Source organism: Choloepus didactylus, chromosome 6 (assembly GCF_015220235.1).
Source record: "Choloepus didactylus isolate mChoDid1 chromosome 6, mChoDid1.pri, whole genome shotgun sequence".
Taxonomy (NCBI): Eukaryota; Metazoa; Chordata; class Mammalia; order Pilosa; family Megalonychidae; genus Choloepus; species Choloepus didactylus.
Genome location: NC_051312.1, coordinates 66,502,046 through 66,521,928, shown reverse-complemented (window position 1 = coordinate 66,521,928; position 19,883 = coordinate 66,502,046). Strand labels below are relative to the sequence as shown.

The 19,883-nt window shown below is 36.4% G+C and overlaps 1 protein-coding gene across 2 annotated transcripts in view; it reads left to right on the top strand.

Moving 5' to 3' along the window:
* The window catches only part of PDE3B (phosphodiesterase 3B), a 271,815-nt gene that overhangs the window by 183,341 nt on the left and 68,591 nt on the right, over positions 1 to 19,883 (top strand). For both annotated transcript variants that reach the window (XM_037839374.1, XM_037839373.1), the window contains exon 2: positions 17,701 to 17,748. In XM_037839374.1, coding sequence (XP_037695302.1) covers positions 17,701 to 17,748 — 48 coding nt within the window. The remainder of the gene's footprint in view (positions 1 to 17,700; positions 17,749 to 19,883) is intronic.

Sequence of the window (19,883 nt, the reverse complement as noted above, 5' to 3'; positions counted from 1 at the left end):
TTATGTGTCTGGCTTATTTAACTCAGTATATTGCCCTAGAGGTTTTGTCATTGACCCTTTTTTTTTTTGTTTTAAGATGGTTTTGTTCACACACCATACATTCCATCCTAAGTAAACAATCGATGGTTCTCTGTATGGTCATATGTTTATGTGTTCACCGCCTTCACCACTATCTATATGAGGGCATCTACATTTCTTCCACAAGGCAGGAGGGAGAGTCAAAGAAGGTAGAGAGGCAAAAGAAAGAGGAAAAAAAATGACAGCTAGGAAGCAGCAAAAGGAAAAATAACCTCAATCAAAGTAAAGAGTCAGACAACACCACAAATGTCAAGTGTGGTGTGCCTCCCTTATCCCCCTCTTATCTGCATTTACTTTGGTGTATCGCCTTTGTTACATTAAAGGAAGCATAATACAATGATTCCGTTAGTTACAGTCTCTAGTTTACATTGAATGCATCCCTCCCCCAATGCCTCCCCATTTTTAACACCTTGCAAAGTTGACATTTGCTTGTTCTCCCTCATAAAAGAACATATTTGTACATTTTATCACAATTGTTGAACACTCTAGATTTCACCAAGTTACACAGTCCCAGTCTTTATCTTTCCTCCTTTCTTCTGGTGTCTCACATGCTCCCAACCTTCCTCTCTCAACCGTATTCATAGTTATCTTTGTTCAGTGTACTTACTTTGCTGTGCTACCATCTCCCCAAATTGTGTTCCAAACCATGCACTCCTGTCTTCTCCTATCACTCTGTAGTGCTCCCTTTAGTATTTCCTGTAGGGTGGGTGTCTTGTTCACAAAGTCTGTCATTGTCTGTTTGTCGGAGAATATTTTGAGCTCTCCCTCATATTTGAAGGACAGCTTTGCTGGATATAGGATTCTTGGTTGGCGGTTTTTCTCTTTCAGTATCTTAAATGTATCACACCACTTCTTTCTTGCCTCCATGGTTTCTGCTGAGAGATCCACACATAATCTTATTAAGCTTCTTTTGTATGTGATGGATTGCTTTTCTCTTGCTACTTTCAGGATTCTCTCTTTGTCTTTGACATTTGGTAATCTGATTAATAAGTGTCTTGGCATAGGCCTATTCAGATCTATTCTGTTTGGAGTACGCTGCGCTTCTTGGATCTGTAATTTTATGTCTTTCGTAAGAGATGGGAAATTTTCATTGATTATTTCCTCTATTATTGCTTCTGCCCCTTTTCCCTTCTCTTCTTCTTGGACACCAGTGATACATGTATTCTTGTACTTTGTTTCATCCTTAAGTTCCCGGAGACGTTGCTCTTATTTTTTCATTCTTTTCTCCATCTGCTCCTTTGCGTGTAGGCTTTCAGGTGTTTTGTTCTCCAGTTCCTGAGTGTTTTCTTCTGCCTCTTGAGATCTGCTGTTGTATGTTTCTATTGTGTCTTTCGTCTCTTGTGTTGTGCCTTTCATTTTCATAGATTCTACTAGTTGTTTTTTTGAACTTTCGATTTCTGCCTTATGTATGCCCAGTGTTTTCTTTACAGCCTCTATCTCTTTTGCAAAATCTTCTCTAAACTTTTTGAATTGATTTAGCATTAGTTGTTTAAATTCCTGTATCTCAGTTGAAGTGTAAGTTTGTTCCTTTGACTGGGCCATAACTTCGTTTTTCTTAGTGTAGGTTGTAGTTTTCTGTTGTCTGGGCATCTGACCTCCCAGGCCATCCCAATCAGGCTTTCCCAGATGAGAACAGGCTCAGGTCACAGAAGGAGGAAGTATTCAGTATCCGGTTTCCCTGATGGTTTTTCTTAGAGGGTTGACACAGTTGTGCTTTTCTGGCTGGCAGGTTCACCTGTCAGCCTGTCACCAGCTGGTGTAAGAGGGTGTGGCCTGTGGATTTCCTCCCCTAGGCTTTGGGGTCTGGTTCCGGAAAGGCAGCCAGAGCTGGGCCCCTCCCTTTCCTCTTGGGAAGCTATGCCCCCTCCAGAGAGGTCATTTGCACATCAATAAGTTCTTTGTTTCTCTGACTCTGCTGATCAAAGTGTTTTGATTTTAAAATGGCTGAGGCTTTCTTTACTGCAAAGCGCTCCGGGCTGAAAACGGCTGAGGTTTTCTCCACAGAGAGATCCTCTGGGCTCCCCGTCCTGAGACAGATATATCCCCTGACTCTCCCAAGGTCAGTTGTCACCAGAATCCTCTGTGTGTTTGTTGGGGATTTGCTGTCTGTATTGAGCTGTTAATATTAAAACCCCAGTTGGGGCTGGCCTGAGGCCCACTCGCTTGTTTGGAGAGTGCTGTTCTCTAGCACCGTGAGGCTTGCATGAGGGAGGGGCTCTTGGCTCTTGGCACGGGTCCGCAGTTTTTACTTACAGATTTTATGTTGCGATCTCGGGTGTTCCTCCCAATTCAGGTTGATGGATGATGAGAGGACAGTCACGTTTGTCTCCCCGCAGTTATTCCAGGTTATTTACTAGTTTTTTGGTCATTTATGAATTGTTCCAGGGGGGAACTAACAGTCTTCCACTCCTCTGTATGCCACCATCTTAGCTCCTCCCCCAACTCACTTCCTTTTATCATTGAACAATAGTCCATTGTATGGGTGTTTCAGTTTTTTATTCATTCAGCTATTAAAGGATGTCTTAGTTTCTTCCAGTTTTATCAATTATGAATAAAGCTGCTGTAAAATTTGTATTCATGTTTATGTGGGCATAAGATTTCAACTTATTTGGGTAAATACCAAGGACCGAAATTGCTGGATCATATGTTAAGCCTACATTTAGCTTTTTTAGAAATTGCCAAAGTGGCTGTACCATTTTGCATTCCCACCAGCAATGAATGAGAGTTCCTGTTGCTACACATCCTCTCCAGCATTTGGTGTTAGTTTTGGATTATAGCCTTTCTAATATGTGGGTTGGTATATCATTGTTATTATAATTTGCTCTTCCCTACTGACATGAGGTTGAGCATCTTTTCACATGTTTATTTGCCATCTGTATATCTTCTTTGGTGAGGTGTCTGTTTAGACCTTTTGCCCTGTTTTAAAATTGGGTTGTTTGTGTTCTTATTATTGAGTTTTAAGAGTTCTTTAAGAGTATATTTTGGATAGAAGTCCTTGGTCCTATATATGTTTTGAAAATATTTTCTCCCTGTAAGTAGTTTGTCTTTTCATTGTCTTAACAGGGTATTTCACAGAGTTTTTAATTTTTATCAAGTCCAACTTATGAATTTTTTTCTTTCATGGATTATGCTTTTGGTATTGTACCTAAAAAGTTATCACTAAAGCCAAGGTCACCTAAATTTTCTCTTATGTTATCTTCTAGAAGTTTTATAGTTTTGCATTGTATATTTAGACTGTGTTCCATTTTGAGTTGATTTTTGTGAAAGGTATTAGATCTTAATATGCAAAAATCAATATGCAAATATTAAGACATTAGTATGCAAAATTCGTATTTTTCCATGTTAGTGTCCAGTTATTCCAGCAACATTTGTTGAAAAGACTATCCTGACTCCATTGAATTCCATTGCTCCTTTGTCAAAGCTCAGTTGACCTAATTTCTTTGGGTCTATTTCTGACTCTATTCATCTGTCTGTTCATTCTTCATTACAACACTGTCTTAAGCACTGTAGCTTTACAGTAAGTCTTGAAGTTGGGTAGTGTCAGTCCTCCAACTTTGTTCTTCAGTATTTTATTGGCAATTCTGGATCTTTTGCCTTTCTATATAAACTTAGGATTAGTTTTTCTTCTATCCACAGTATAACTTACTGGGATGTCATCGTGTTGAATCGATAAATAGAAATTGGAAGAATTTATGTTTTAGTAATACTGAGTCTTCTTCTCCATGAACATGGAGTATTTCTCTATTTAGATCTTCTTTGGTTTCTTTAATCAGATTTTTGTAGTTTTCCTCAGATATATCTTGTACATATTTTGTTAGATTTACACCAAGGTGTTTCTCTTTTATTAGTGCTGATGTAAATGTGCTATGTTCTTAATTTCAAATTCTAATTCTTAATTGGTGGTATATAGGAAAGCAACTGACTTTTGTATATTAACCTTGTATCTTCCAGCCTTGCTATATTTATTTACCAGTTCCAGGCATTTTTTTTCTTGGATCTTTGGGATTTTCCACATAGATAATCATATCACCTGCTATCAGAGACAGTTTTATTCTGTCCCAATTTATATACCTTTTATTTCCTTTTCTTGTCACATTAGCTAGGACTTTCAGTATGATGTTGAATAGTAGTGGTGAGAAGGGATATCCTTGTCTTATTCCTGATCATAGGGGGAAAGCATCTAGTTTCTAATCATTAAGTATGATACTGACTGTAGGTTTTCTGTAGATGGTCTTATCAAGTTGAGGAAATTCTCTTCTGTTCCTAGTTTGCTTAGAGTTTTTGTCATGAATGAGTATGGAAGTTTTTTAAATGCTTTTTTCTTCATTTATTGATATAATCATATGGTTTTTCTTCTTTAGTCTGTTGATGTGTCTGATTACATTAATTGATTTTCTAATGTTGAACCAGGCCTACATAGCTGCAATAACTTCTACTTGGTTGTAATTCTTTTTATACACTTTTGGATTCAATTTGCTAAGACTTTGTTGAGGATTTTAGCATCTATGTTCATGAAAACATGGACATGAACATGGTCTGTAATTTTCCTTCCTTTCTTTCTGTAATGCCTGTTGTCTAGTTTTGGGATTAGGGTAATACTCGCCTCATAAAATGAATTAGGATGCATTCCTTTTGCTTCTGTTTTTTGGAAGACATTGTAGAGAATTGGTATTATTTCTTCTTTAAATGTTTGGTAGAATTCACTGGTGAAACCAGCTAGACCTGCTGCTTTCTGTTTTGGAAGATAATTGTTTATTCCATTTCCTTAATAGCTATATGTTTATTCACATTATTGATTTCTGCTTGTGTGAGTTCTGGTAGGTTGTGCCTTTAAAGAATTTATCCATTTCATTGAGGTTTTCAAGTTTTTGTGCATAGAATTTTTTTTATTATTCTCTTAATGTCCATGGGGCAGTAGTGATTGTCCCTCTTATTTTAGTAATTTGTTTATTCTCCCCTTTTCTTTTGGTTATCTTGTTTAGAGGTTTATGAATTTTATTGATCTTTTCAAAGAACTTTTTGTTTTGTTTCTTTTCTCTGTTATTTTCCTGTTTTCAATTTCATTGATTTCCACTCTTTTTTATTTCTTTTATCCTACTTACTTTGGATTTTAATTTGCTCTTCTTTTTACAGTTTCCTAAGGTGGAAGCTTAGATTATTTATTTTAGGTGGTTCTTTTCTAACATTCTTCTTTTCTGTCATTCTATGCTGTACATTTCCTGTTAAGCACTGCTTTTGCTGCATCCCACAAAGTTTGATAGGTTCTATTTTCATTTTTATTTAGTTAAAATATTTTAAAATTTCTTTTGATACTTTTTCTTTGACCCATGTGTTATTTAGAAGTATATTATTTAATCTCCAAATACTTGGGGGTTTTTCAGACGACTTTCTGTTTTTGATTTCTAATTTAATTCCGTTGTGTTCTGACCATACTTTGTATGATTTCTTTTCCTTTAAATTTGTTAAGGTGTATTTTATGGCCCAGGATGTGATCTATTTTGGCAAATATCCCATAGGAAGTTGAGAAAAATATGTATTCTACTGTGGTTGGATGAAGCATTCTATAGGTATCAATTAGATTAAATTGATTGATGGTGCTGTTCAATTCAAATATATCCCTACTGATTTTCTGCATAGCTGGATCTGCCAATTACTGATACAAGGATGTTGAAGCCTCCATTTATAATAGTGGGTTTGTCTATTTCCTTTGCAGTTCTGTTAATTTTTGCTTCATGGGTTTTGACACTATGTTGTTAGGTGCATGCGTCTAAAGGATTGTTAGGTCTTCTATCTTTTTGCAAGGCAGTTCTGACAGCAACAAATTTCCTCAATTTTTGTTTATCTGAGATAGTTTTTATTTCTCCTTTACTTTTTATTTTTTTATTTTTTAATTTTCTTTTTCTACCTTACTTTGGAAGGATAATTTTGCTGGATACAGGATTCAAGTTCAGGGTTTCTTTTTCTTTTCTTTTTTTTTTGTTTTTTTTAATTTTTCTTCAATATTTTAAATATTTCACTCCATTCTTTTCTTGCTTGCATTGTTTCTGAAGAGACGTCCAATGTAATTCTTATCATTGTTCCTCTATAGGTAAGGTGTTTATCTCTGTGGCTTCTTTCAAGATTCTTCTCTTTATCTTTTTCTGCAGCTTGAATATGATATGCGTAAATGTAGTTTTCTTGGTATTTATCCTGCTTGGTATTGTCTGTGCCTCCTGGATCTATGGTTTGATGTCTGCCAATAATTTTGTAAAATTCTCAGCCATTATTTACTTCAGATACTTCTTGTGTTCTTTGTCTCTCTCCTTTTCTTCTTCTTTTGGTATTCTCATTACACGTATGTTACACCTTTTGTAATTGCATCACAGTTCTTGAAAATTGTGTCCATCTTTTTATTCTTTTTTGTCTTCCCTACGTTTCTCCTCCAAGAAGGCTATGATTCTCTGTATTTACCTCTGTTTCCAGATTTTGGTGCAACAGCTTTTCTTATCACCTCAATTTTCTGATCGATCTAAGAAGAGTTGTTGGTTTTCAGTTGTTTAGCTTGTTAGTATTGGAGAGATGACTTCCAAGCTCTTTACATGTTGTACTGGAAACCTTAGGTCTATTTTACTATTTCTCACAACAAATTTGGCTTTAGGAAACTGATTTTGAGTCATTTACTTATTTTTTGATTGGCTATATAATGCAACACCATAGAAAGAATGCAAATTTCACTGTTATAGACAATAATATTCATATCATATAAAAATGCTTTAGCTAAAATGATTTGCACTCTGTTACACAATAATACAGGCCTTAGGACACCTGCCCAGCTTTTAAGAATGTCATGGCTTTTAAGATTATGATGATATTTATGTGGAAATCAGAATTAATCTTATATTTCCTAGTTATGATATGTTTCCTTTTTCCTTTTAAATATTTGAAATCACCAAGGAACAACTAGTGGTTCACAGCTCATAATTTGATAAGTAATTACAAGTACTCTTTTACTGTTTCCTAGTTGAAATATTTATCTAAGTGCTAATATTATAGAGACATTTGGTAGTGTTTTAATTAAGGATTTTGCGGTTTTAGATATCTCTCATTCTATCCTGTGTCATTAGTTCTACTTTTCTGGATCATTTCTTTTAAGTACAGACATGCTCAAGAATTTATGATGTAAAATTTAAAAAAATCAGCTATTCCCACATCCATTTCCAACTTGCTCCATTTCGTTCTTTTCTTGTGTAGCAAAGTTTCGCAAGAGTTTTCTCTGGTCACTGTCTCTACCTCTTTATCTTTCTATATTTTTCTTAAAATTGAATAAATATTTATCAAATATGCATCAAGTATAGAGATGAAGGTTAACAAATACCATCCACCCACCATTCCCTTTACTTTGAAGTTTCCCAGTATGCCTTTCCTGGATCTAATTCCCTTCTCCCTTAGAGATAATCAACATCCTGAATTTATAGTTTCCCATATATTTTATTCCTAAAGAGCATATTTTAGTATATATTTTATTCTATATGAATGAAATTATACCCTGCGTATTCTTCTATGACTTGTTTTTCTGATTCAACATTGTGTTTGTGAGATTCATCCATATGATATGCAGCTGCACTCCATTCATTTTTTTTTTAATCTTCATTTTATTGAGATATATTCATATACCACGCAGTCATACAAAACAAATCGTACTTTCGATTATTCACAGTACCATTACATAGTTGTACATTCATCACCCAAATCAATCCCTGACACCTTCATTAGCACACACACAAGAATAACAAGAATAATAATTAGAGTGAAAAAGAGCAATTGAAGTAAAAAAGAACACTGGGTACCTTTGTCTGTTTGTTTCCTTCCCCTATTTTTCTACTCATCCATCCATAAACTAGACAAAGTGGAGTGTGGTCCTTATGGTTTTCCCAATCCCCTTGTCACCCCTCATAAGCTACATTTTTATACAACTGTCTTCGAGATTCATGGGTTCTGGGTTGTAGTTTGATAGTTTCAGGTATCCACCAACAGCTACCCCAATTCTTTAGAATCTAAAAAGGGTTGTCTAAAGTGTGCGTAAGAGTGCCCACCAGAGTGACCTCTCGGCTCCTTTTGGATTCTCTCTGCCACTGAAGCTTATTTCATTTCCTTTCACATCCCCCTTTTGGTCAAGAAGATGTTCTCCGTCCCACGATGCCAGGTCTACATTCCTCCCCGGGAGTCATATTCCACGTTGCCAGGGAGATTCACTCTCCTGGGTGTCTGATCCCACGTAGGGGGAAGGGCAGTGATTTCACCTTTCAAGTTGGCTTAGCTAGAGAGACAGGGCCACATCTGAGCAACAAAGAGGCATTCGGGAGGAGGCTCTTAGGCACAACCATAGGGAGGCCTAGCCTCTCCTTTGCAGCAACCGTCTTCCCAAGGGTAAAACCTGTGGTAGAGGGCTCAACCCATCAAACCACCAGTCCCCTATGTCTGTGGTCATGTAGGCAACCATGGAGGTAGGGTAGGCGAATACCCCTGCATTCTCCACAGGCTCCTCAAGGTGGCACTGCATCTTTTTTTTTTTTTTTTTTTTTAACTTTCCCTTCTTTTTTAAATCAACTGTATGAAAAAAAAAGTTAAAAAGAAAACAAACATACAATAAAAGAACATTTCAAAGAGACCATAACAAGGGAGTAAGAAAAAGACAACTAACCTAAGATAACTGCTTAACTTCCAACATGTTCCTACTTTACCCCAAGAAAGTTACCTAATATGGCAACATTTCTGTGAACTTGCTCCTACTATATCCATCAGAAATTAACAGACCATAGTCATTCCTGGGCATCCCCAGAACGTTAAATAGCTTATCTGTTCTTCTTGGATTATTGTTCCCCCTTCCTTAATTGCTCTCTATTGCTAGTTCCCCTACACTCTACATTATAAGCCATTTGTTTTACATTTTTCAAAGTTCACATTAGTGGTAGCATATAATATTTCTCTTTTTGTGCCTGGCTTATTTCGCTTAGCATTATGTCTTCAAGGTTCATCCATGTTGTCATATGTTTCACGAGATCGTTCCTTCTTACTGCCGCATAGTATTCCATCGTGTGTATATACCACATTTTATTTATCCACTCATCTGTTGAAGGACATTTGGGTTGTTTCCATCTCTTGGCAATTGTGAATAATGCTGCTATGAACATTAGCATGCAGATATCTGTTCGTGTCACTGCTTTCCGATCTTCCGGGTATATACCGAGAAGTGCAATCGCTGGATCGAATGGTAACTCTGTATCTAGTTTTCTAAGGAACTGCCAGACTGACTTCCAGAGTGGCTGAACCATTATACAGTCCCACCAACAGTGAATAAGAGTTCCAATTTCTCCACATCCCCTCCAGCATTTGTAGTTTCCTGTTTGTTTAATGGCAGCCATTCTAACTGGTGTTAGATGGTATTTCATTGTGGTCTTAATTTGCATCTCTCTAATAGCTAGTGAAGCTGAACATTTTTTCATGTGTTTCTTGGCCATTTGTATTTCCTCTTCAGAGAACTGTCTTTTCATATCTTTTGCCCATTTTATAATTGGGCCGACTGTACTATTGTCATTGAGTTGTAGGATTTCTTTATATATGCAAGATATCAGTCTTTTGTCAGATACATGGTTTCCAAAATTTTTTTCCCATTGAGTTGGCTGCCTCTTTACCTTTTTGAGAAATTCCTTTGAGGTGCAGAAACTTCTAAGCTTGAGGAGTTCCCATTTATCTATTTTCTCTTTTGTTGCTTGTGCTTTGGGTGTAAAGTCTAGGAAGTGGCCGCCTAATACAAGGTCTTGAAGATGTTTTCCTACATTATCTTCTAGGAGTTTTATGGTACTTTCTTTTATATTGAGATCTTTGGTCCATTTTGAGTTAATTTTTGTGTAGGGGGTGAGGTAGGGGTCCTCTTTCATTCTTTTGGATATGGATATCCAACTCTCCCAGCCCCATTTGTTGAAAAGACCATTATGGCTCAGTTCAGTGACTTTGGGGGCCTTATCAAAGATCAGTCGGCCATAGATCTGAGGGTCTATCTCTGAATTCTCATTTCGATTCCATTGATCTATATGTCTATCTTTGTGCCAGTACCATGCTGTTTTGGCAACTGTGGCTTTATAATAAGCTTCAAAGTCAGGGAGTGTAAGTCCTCCCACTTCGTTTTTCTTTTTTAGAGTGACTTTAGCAATTCGAGGCATCTTCCCTTTCCAAATAAATTTGATAACTAGCTTTTCCAAGTCTGCAAAGTAGGTTGTTGGAATTTTGATTGGGATTGCATTGAATCTGTAGATGAGTTTGGGTAGAATTGACATCTTAATGAAATTTAGTCTTCCTATCCATGAACATGGAATATTTTTCCATCTTTTAAGGTCCCCTTCTATTTCTTTTAGTAGAGTTATGTGGTTTTCTTTGTATAGGTCTTTTACATCTTTGGTTACGTTTATTCCTAGGTACTTGATTTTTTTAGTTGCTATTGAAAATGGTATCTTTTTCTTGAGTGTCTCTTCAGTTTGTTCATTTCTAGCATATAGAAACATTACTGACTTATGTGCATTAACCTTGTATCCCGCTACTTTGCTAAATTTGTTTATTAGCTCTAGTAGCTGTATCGTCGATTTCTCAGGGTTTTCTAGATATAAGATCATATCATCTGTAAACAATGACAGTTTTACTTCCTCTTTTCCAATTTGGATGCCTTTTATTTCTTTGTGTTGCCGGATTGCCCTGGCTAGCAGTTCCAGCACAATGTTGAATAACAGTGGTGACAGCGGGCATCCTTGTCTTGTTCCTGATCTTAGAGGGAAGGCTTTCAGTCTCTCACCATTGAGTACTATGCTGGCTGTGGGTTTTTCATATATGCTCTTTATCATGTTGAGGAAGTTTCCTTCAATTCCTACCTTTTGAAGTGTTTTTATCAAAAAGGGATGTTGGATTTTGTCAAATGCTTTTTCAGCATCTATTGAGATGATCAATTGATTTTTCCCTTTTGACTTGTTAATGTGTTGTAATACATTGATTGATTTTCTTATGTTGAACCATCCTTGCATGCCTGGAATAAACCCCACTTGGTCATGGTGTATGATTTTTTTAATGTGTCTTTGGATTCGATTTGCAAGTATTTTGTTGAGGATTTTTGCATCTATATTCATTAGGGAGATTGGCCGGTAGTTTTCCTTTTTTGTAATATCTTTGCCTGGTTTTGGTATTAGATTGATGTTAGCTTCATAAAATGAGTTAGGTAGTGTTCCATTTTCTTCAATGTTTTGAAAGAGTTTGAGTAAGATTGGTGTCAGTTCTTTCTGGAAAGTTTGGTAGAATTCCCCTGTGAAGCCATCTGGCCCTGGGCATTTATTTGTGGGAAGATTTTTGATGACTGATTGGATCTCTTTGCTTGTGATGGGTTGGTTGAGGTCTTCTATTTCTTCTCTGGTCAGTCTAGGTTGTTCATATGTTTCCAGGAAATTGTCCATTTCCTCTACATTATCCAGTTTGTTGCCATACAGTTGTTCATAGTATCCTCTTATAATTGTTTTAATTTCTTCAGGATCTGCAGTTATGTCACCTTTTTCATTCATTATTTTGTTTATATGGGTCTTCTCTCTTTTTGATTTTGTCAGTCTAGCTAGGGGCTTGTCAATCTTGTTGATCTTCTCAAAGAACCAACTTTTGGTGATATTCTTCCTCTCTATTGTTTTTTTGTTCTCTATGTCATTTATTTCTGCTTTAATCCTTGTTATTTCTTTTCTTCTACTTGGTTTAGGATTGGTTTGCTGTTCATTTTGTAGCTTCTTCAGTTGATCCATTAGTTCTTTGATTTTGGCTCTTTCTTCCTTTTTAATATATGCGTTTAGTGCTATAAATTTCCCCCTTAGCACTGCTTTTGCTGCATCCCATAGGTTTTGGTATGTTGTGTTCTCATTTTCATTCATCTCTATATATTTAGCAATTTCTCTTGCTATTTCTTCTTTAACCCACTGATTGTTTAGGAGTGTGTTGTTTAACCTCCAGGTATTTGTGAATTTTCTAAGTCTCTGGTGCTTATTGACTTGTAATTGTATTCCATTGTGGTCAGAGAATGTGCTTTGAATAATTTCAATCTTTTTAAATTTATTGAGGCTTGTTTTATGTCCCAGCATATGATCTATTCTGGAGAAAGTTCCATGAGCACTAGAAAAGTATGTGTATCCTGGTGATTTGGGATGTAATGTCCTGTATATGTCTGTTAAATCTAATTCATTTATCAGATTGTTTAGGTTTTCAATTTCCTTATTGGTCTTCTGTCTGGTTGATCTATCTATAGGAGAGAGTGATGTGTTGAAGTCTCCCACAATTATTGTGGAAACATCAATTGCTTCCTTTAGTTTTGCCAGTGTTTCTCTCATGTATTTTGTGGCACCTTGATTGGGTGCATAAACATTTACGATTGTTATTTCTTCTTGCTGAATTGCCCCTTTTATTAGTACGTAGTGGCCTTCTTTGTCTCTCAAAACATCCCTGCATTTGAAGTCTATTTTATCTGAGATTAATATTGCTACACCTGCTTTCTTTTGGCTGTAGCTTGCATGAAATATTTTTTTCCATCCTTTCACTTTCAGTTTCTTTGTGTCCCTGTGTCTAAGATGAGTCTCTTGTATGCAACATATTGATGGTTCATTTTTTTTGATCCATTCTGCGAATCTATATCTTTTAATTGGGGAGTTTAATCCATTTACATTCAATGTTATAACCCTGAAGGCATTTCTTGAATCAGCCATCTTATCCTTTGGTTTATGTTTGTCATATTTTTCCCCTCTGTCTATTAATATCCTTTATTGTACCCATACCGAATCTCTTTAGTACTGAACCTTTCTCCAAGTCTCTCTGTCCTTTCTTTGTTTTTCTGTCTGTAGGGCTCCCTTGAGTATCTCCAGTAGGGCAGATCTCTTGTTAGCAAATTCTCTCAGCATTTGTTTGTCTGTGAAAAATTTAAGCTCTCCCTCAAATTTGAAGGAGAGCTTTGCTGGATAAAGTATTCTTGGCTGGAAATTTTTCTCACTCAGAATTTTAAATATATCGTGCCACTGCCTTCTTGCCTCCATGGTGGCTGCTGAGTAGTCATTACTTAGTCTTATGCTGTTTCCTTTGTATGTGGTGAATTGCTTTTCTCTTGCTGCTTTCAGAACTTGCTCTTTCTCTTCTGTGTTTGATAGTGTGATCAGTATATATCTCGGAGTGGGTTTATTTGGATTTATTCTATTTGGAGTTCGCTGAGCATCTATGATTTGTGTATTTATGTTGTTTAGAAGATTTGGGAAGTTTTCCCCAACAATTTCTTTGAATACTCTTCCTAGACCTTTACCCTTTTCTTCCCCTTCTGGGACACCAATGAGTCTTATATTTGGACGTTTCATATTATCTATCATATCCCTGAGGTCCATTTTGATTTTTTCAATTTTTTTCCCCATTCTTTCTTTTATGCTTTCATTTTCCATTCTGTCATCTTCCAGGTCACTGATTTGTTGTTCAACTTCCTGTAGTCTTGTACTATGAGTGTCCAGAGTCTTTTTAATTTGGTCAACAGTTTCTTTAATTTCCATAAGATCATCCATTTTTTTATTTAGTCTTGCAATGTCTTCTTTATGCTCTTCTAGGGTCTTCTTGATTTCCTTTATCTCCCGTACTATGGTCTCATTGTTCATCTTTAGTTCTTTGAGTAGCTGCTCTAGGTGCTGTGTCTCTTCTGGTCTTTTGATTTGGGTGCTTGGGCTTGGGTTATCCATATCGTCTGGTTTTTTCATATGCTTTATAATTTTCTGTTGTTTTTGGCCTCGTGGCATTTGCTGAACTTGATAGGGTTCTTTTAGGATTTGTAGACCAATTGAAGTCCTTATCTCTAATTTATCAGATCTACAGCTTCGTGGAGTACACTTTCTCTAACTAACCAGTAGGTGGCATCCTCGAGCCACCTGTTCTCCACAAGCCAGTTCTCCCCTGCTTAGCCTTTTTGGTGAGTGGGGGAGTGAGTCTTGTGGGGTCCAATTGGTGTACCAAGCTTGCGTGTGTAGTTGGTGTTGCCTGCCCTGTATATGGGGCGTGTTTCTGGGGAGTCAGGGAGGGGGGGTGGCTCTAACAATCAAATCTCCCTGGTGATCCTAGAGTTTTAAAGCTCCTGCAATAGTCTAATCCTTCAGTTCAGTCCTGCCACAGTTTGTCTCTGCCACTGACCCACAAGACCTTGGTATTGGCGTATGGCTCTTGAGACTTGCAAGTGGGCCCCTCTTCCAGGCCGTGTACCCCGGGTCCTCTGTTGAGGGATGACTGTGCTATGTCACAGGTGAGTGCCGTCCCCCCAGGGCAGTTCTGGGCTGCTGGGCTGTGTAGGGAGGCTCCCAGTCTGCTGAAATGATGGCTGAATGGGGCTTTGTTAATTCACACTGCTCTACCTTCCCAACTCTGGGACAATCAGCTGAGGTTGCAGGGAAGGCTAATGTCCACGCCCACTTTTGTGGTGTGTGCCTGTTATTTGAAGCACTTCCGTCACACTGGGTTGTCTGGGGCAGTTCTGGGCTATGGGGCTGGCGATGGGCAGGAGTGTTTCCTGTCCAGCATGATGATGGCTGTGAGCGGACACCCCCCTTTTCTTGGGAAGTTGTGGTGTTTAGTGAATTTTCTCAGCCACTGGATTATTGCGTTTTGTCTCAGAGCTCTCCTAGTTCTGCTCTTGACTTGACCTGCCCAAATAGCAAGTCTTTGCAGCTTTCTGTATTGGGCTTCTTAGAGTAATTGTTTTAGAAAAAGAAAAAAGGATTAAAAAGAAAAAAAAACAACAAAAAACAAAAAAAAAAACGGGCCCTCCTCAGAGATCTAATGGGTTATTGAAATGCTAAGAGACAAAGCAACCAGGGCCATTAAGGAAAGGTCCACAGGGCAGAGAGATCAGCTTTTCTTCAGGATTTGCATATACGCCTCAGGGCCCTTCCCCTTTCTATGTTCACCAGAACTCCAAAAATCCTCCGCTTTTATTTTGGAGTTTTTCGTGTTGTTTTTTTTCTATGCCTGTCTCCTCTCTGCTGGGCTGGCTGCTCTCAGATTCTCTGGTGTCTGGTCTCAGTCTATCTATGGTTGGAGTTTGGATCAATAGAATGAGTTTCTGATAAGGGCTGCCACTGCAGTTCTCCCTTCTCCTTCCCGGAGCTGACAGCCCCTCCTCCCCCGGGACTGAGCCTGGCAGGGAGGGGCGCGGGTCCCCTAGCCGCAAAAACTTACAGATTTCACTGATCTCAGCAGTTCCACGTTTTCATGAGTGTTGTATGAAGTATGCCCAAAGTCAGATTGCTCTGTGGTGTCCAGTCCACGCAGTTCCTGGCTTTCTACCTACTTTCCTGGAGGAGTAACTAAAACATACAGCTCACCAGTCTGCCATCTTGCCCCGCCTCTCCATTCATTTTTACTGCTATATTCCATTGTATGAATATACCAAAGTTCCTCCATTTTACTACTGATGGGCATTTGTTTCTAGTTTTTTGCTACCCTCACTGTGCATCTATGAGCATTACTGTTCATGTCTCCTGGAATCAAACTATCTGTAGCAAACATCAATCTTTTGGGTTTTTCCCTCATTCCGTTGTGGATTGATGCTTTTATAAGAGTGTCTCAACAATGTTAAATTGTTATAAAACTTTCTAATCTTTTACTCTTAATTTCTGTATTTATCTTATTGTGGACCACACTTTGAATAACAATGCTCTAAGATAAATATCTAGCTGTGGTATTCCTGGGTTATATGTCTACTACTTATGCAAAAAATTTTGGTTTCTCAAAATCACTAATATTCTAGTTCGGATTACACTGAAAGCAGTCTTCCAGTTTTCTGCAGCTTTCTTTGTATTTGTTTTCAGTTCTGCTGCTCTTTGTTAAATACTCTTTTGAGCCTAAAGAGAGTGAACATAAATAAGGGTGAGCTGCTGCCTTGATTCAAGCCCACCCTAGTAAGTACAAGTGAGAGAAGATCATGGTAATGGAATGAAGGGTCAGGGAGGAATGAATTTAAGAAGGGAGATAGTCTGTAATAAAATATAATACAGTAGAGAGCTCTAAATAAGAGTAAACATAGTGGAAAAAAACATCATTCAGACTAAGAATTTGAGAGACCTCTAGGAGTACAATTAAAATAGGGTGTGCATTGCCTCTCACGTTGCCAGCAGCTTCTGAGTAGGCAGTCTCAGAATGGTCTCAGGGCATTAGAGAACTTTATCAGAATGTGAGCTAAGAAGGGATTCTCTAAGCAAGCAGCAGGACTACTTTATATCAGTGTTTCTCAACTGCTTTTTTTTTCATTATCACCTTCCCTAAGGGGACTTTTTAGACATTTTTTTCCCTAATGGTTCCTCCTTCCCCTCCGATCCCCCATGACATTTTAACACCACAGATAAACTGTATATCTACTTATGTACCCTTTTTATAGTAAAGAATTTTTTTTCACCCCAAGAAACAATTTTCACCTTTTCGGGGGCAATATGGCCCCTGACAAGTATGTGTGATGTGAATACAAATACAGTTCTTGGTATTGGAATGCAAATATTTAAAAATTTATTTAAATTTTATGTACTCATATAGGTGAATGAAAGGGGAAAAAGGAAGACTGACTCAATGCTGGAAGCTATCTAATTGAAAATATGCTTGAGTTAGCAGAAAATCAATTTACACTTAGGCTAATGAATCAGGGAATTGAGGTATAAGTATTTGTCACAATTTGATGGTATCCTTTTAGAAGGAATATAGACATGTGGATTAGATAACCTTAAAATTAGGCAAATTTGTAAAAATTCAGAATGCAAATTAATGAATTGATGCCTATCTGGTAGATAATTTTTAATGACATATGTGGTTCTGTCTTCACTCCTATTTTGACTTTTATTAGTGAACTTCAGAAAATATCAGACTTACAAATGTCAGATGATGGGAGGAATGATGAATAAGCTAGTTGACATCCTTAATCTCCAAAGAGACTGACGGGGTAAAATTAGGAGAAGTAAAGTATGGCAGTTGGCTCAAAAAAGCCAACTGTATAAGAACAGCACAGAGAAAAAGAAGCATAGCAGTTTTCAAATACAAAAGAAACTTTAGTTTATGTAATATTAATGTGAGTATTCCTGGAAAGTTATTAACATCGTAAGCTACTTTAATTAATGTTCCTAGAATCTAAAATGTGTGCTGGTTAAATCACCACCTGCAATAATTGTGTACATATAAAATATTGTATACCTTCAATAAATCTACTAATATATATAATATGCTTTGCATGTAGCTACACCATAACCCTTTTATGGGTATTGGTCTGTTAATTTTCTGAGTGATTGTAGTATGTGTGGATTTTCTTCAGGAAGAAGTAAGTTTCTCTTCACTGGCAGTAGATGACCTTTCTGCAAAGATTTTGAAAAGGAGATGATGATAATAACAGTTGAAAATGTTTTGAGTGATTAGAGATGGGTGTATTATCTAAAATAGGGGTCAGCAAACCGTAGCCCAGTGACCAAATCCCCTTCCAAATTTTAAGTTATTTTATGTATCTGTTATTGAAGGTGTTGCATTTTGTCTAAATATTAATTTCCAGTTTGTAACTAAGTGAATTTTTTTTTCCAGATGATTCTTTGGGATTGGGATTTGAAGCAATGGTACAAACCTCATCAGGTAAGTGATATCACTAATAATTAATAATGGTATAAAACTTTGACACTTACAGTTACATTCACAAGGTTTCTGTGCCATAAGATTTTCTTTAACTGAATAAAATAACCAGAAACTTTATTTCAGTAGTTTTTAAAACAAAGAAACACATTTAATTGTAAGAGAAAAAGAAAATGATAATAAACAAACTTATATAAATGATTATTTTAAAAATGTTTTAAACATAATCTTGGCTTTTTGAGGGTGAGAACTTTTTCAGATTTTTGACCACTGATCTATGGAGGAAAAAAATAGATTGAAAGCCATATATGAGGAAAAGCAAAGCAGTTGGTAAAATATTTTAATAGGGAAATGAATGTACTCTACTTACATTTTGTGGAAAATATTTTATTGAAATATAATATACATACAGAAAAGTGCACCAGCTAAATTTTCACCAGAAAATTTCACCAGAATTTTCACCAGCTAAACATCCCATGTTATTTAGTGCCCATAAGGAAACAGAACATTACCAGCCCCTAGAAGCCTCACTTGTGCCCCATTTCAGTCATTACCACATTCCAAAGGCAGCCTCTATCCTGACTCATAGTGATTATTTTGCTTGTTTTTGAACTTTATATAAGTGGAATCATATATACTTTTTTGTGTGCCTGGCTCTTTTTTGGTGAAATTCATCTCTATCGTGTGTATAGTTTGCTCATTCTCATTGCTGTATAGTACATTCTATGTGTGATCTACTCAACTTTTTTTTTTTTAACATTACATTGTTTCTTATATTAACAAGAAATGCTAGTCCATGAAGTTCATAATTTATCATTAAATAGCAATGGAGAGACAATTGGGATGGCACTGAAATTATTGAAATGTTAGGATTTTTATGTTTTTATATTGGATAGATTATATAGAATGTTGAGAATGTTACCTCCTTAAAAGATGGTACTTGCCTTTTTTTCATCATTTCTCTATCCTTGGTACTTAAAGTTAGAATGAGGTATAAATAAATGTCAACCATGTGAGTAACTCTAGGGATGTTTTAGGTTCTAGGATAAAGCACATACACGTAGAGCTTGAATATTGCAACAGAGTTAGGTCTTCACCTCTAAATATATGAAATATTTTACTTGTAAATGTGACAATAAGAAATCAAAGTTAAGTTCAAGAACAGAAACACGCAGAAAAGTTAGAAGATGTTTTTTTTTTTTAATCCCATACAATTATATGGCTGGCATGAAGAGTAAACATCAATCTGTTTCTTAGGCACCCATGAATAAGAACATGGGAAATTTTATATGTTAATAAACATTTATATATTAATGCCTACTATGAACCAGCCACTGAAAGAAGCATGTTGCCAATATTAATTCATTTAGTCCCCATAGTGCTCTATGAGATTGTTACTAGCTTCATTTTATATATGGGAAAACTGAGGTACAGAAGGTGACTCACATAAACATCTAAACACAGGGTATTAAAGTAAAAGGATCCAATGTTATACATAACTTTTACTATTCATATAATGTACCAGGGATAACTACAAATTAGCAAAATCAGCATCTGGTTTGTTAACTGGTGAATTGGCGTCACATCTCTGCATGCTATGAAAAAAATTGTAAAAAAGAAATGAGGATATGTTTTTATTGTGCATTACTTTGGGCTGGTGTCTCTTTAGTAATCTACTAGTCTTTTTAGTAGATTAATCAATTAAAGAAAAAAAAACTAAGGCAGCACTAACAACTACAGTGATTATATATGTATATACATATATATGTTTGTACATGATACATTCCCATATATGCAAACATATGGGTATGTATCACTTATTATATACTAAATTGATATAAAAATAAAACTCATGAAAAACAAACAAAAAGTCCTAACCTTGCACATGCATTTGGTCATTTGTATATTTCATTAATATTCATGATCATATGGTAAACTTATTCAGAGCAAAAATTTTTCATTGTATCATACAGGTCCACTTGTGTATCAGCAATTATACTTTTGAATACTCAACTTTTAAGAATAATTTTTTGTTCACTTAAGTCATATATGTTCATATGACAAGAACTGGAAAATAAAAATAAGTACTAGAAAATAGAAATAAGTATGAGGAAGAAAAGGAAAAAAATTTCATAAAC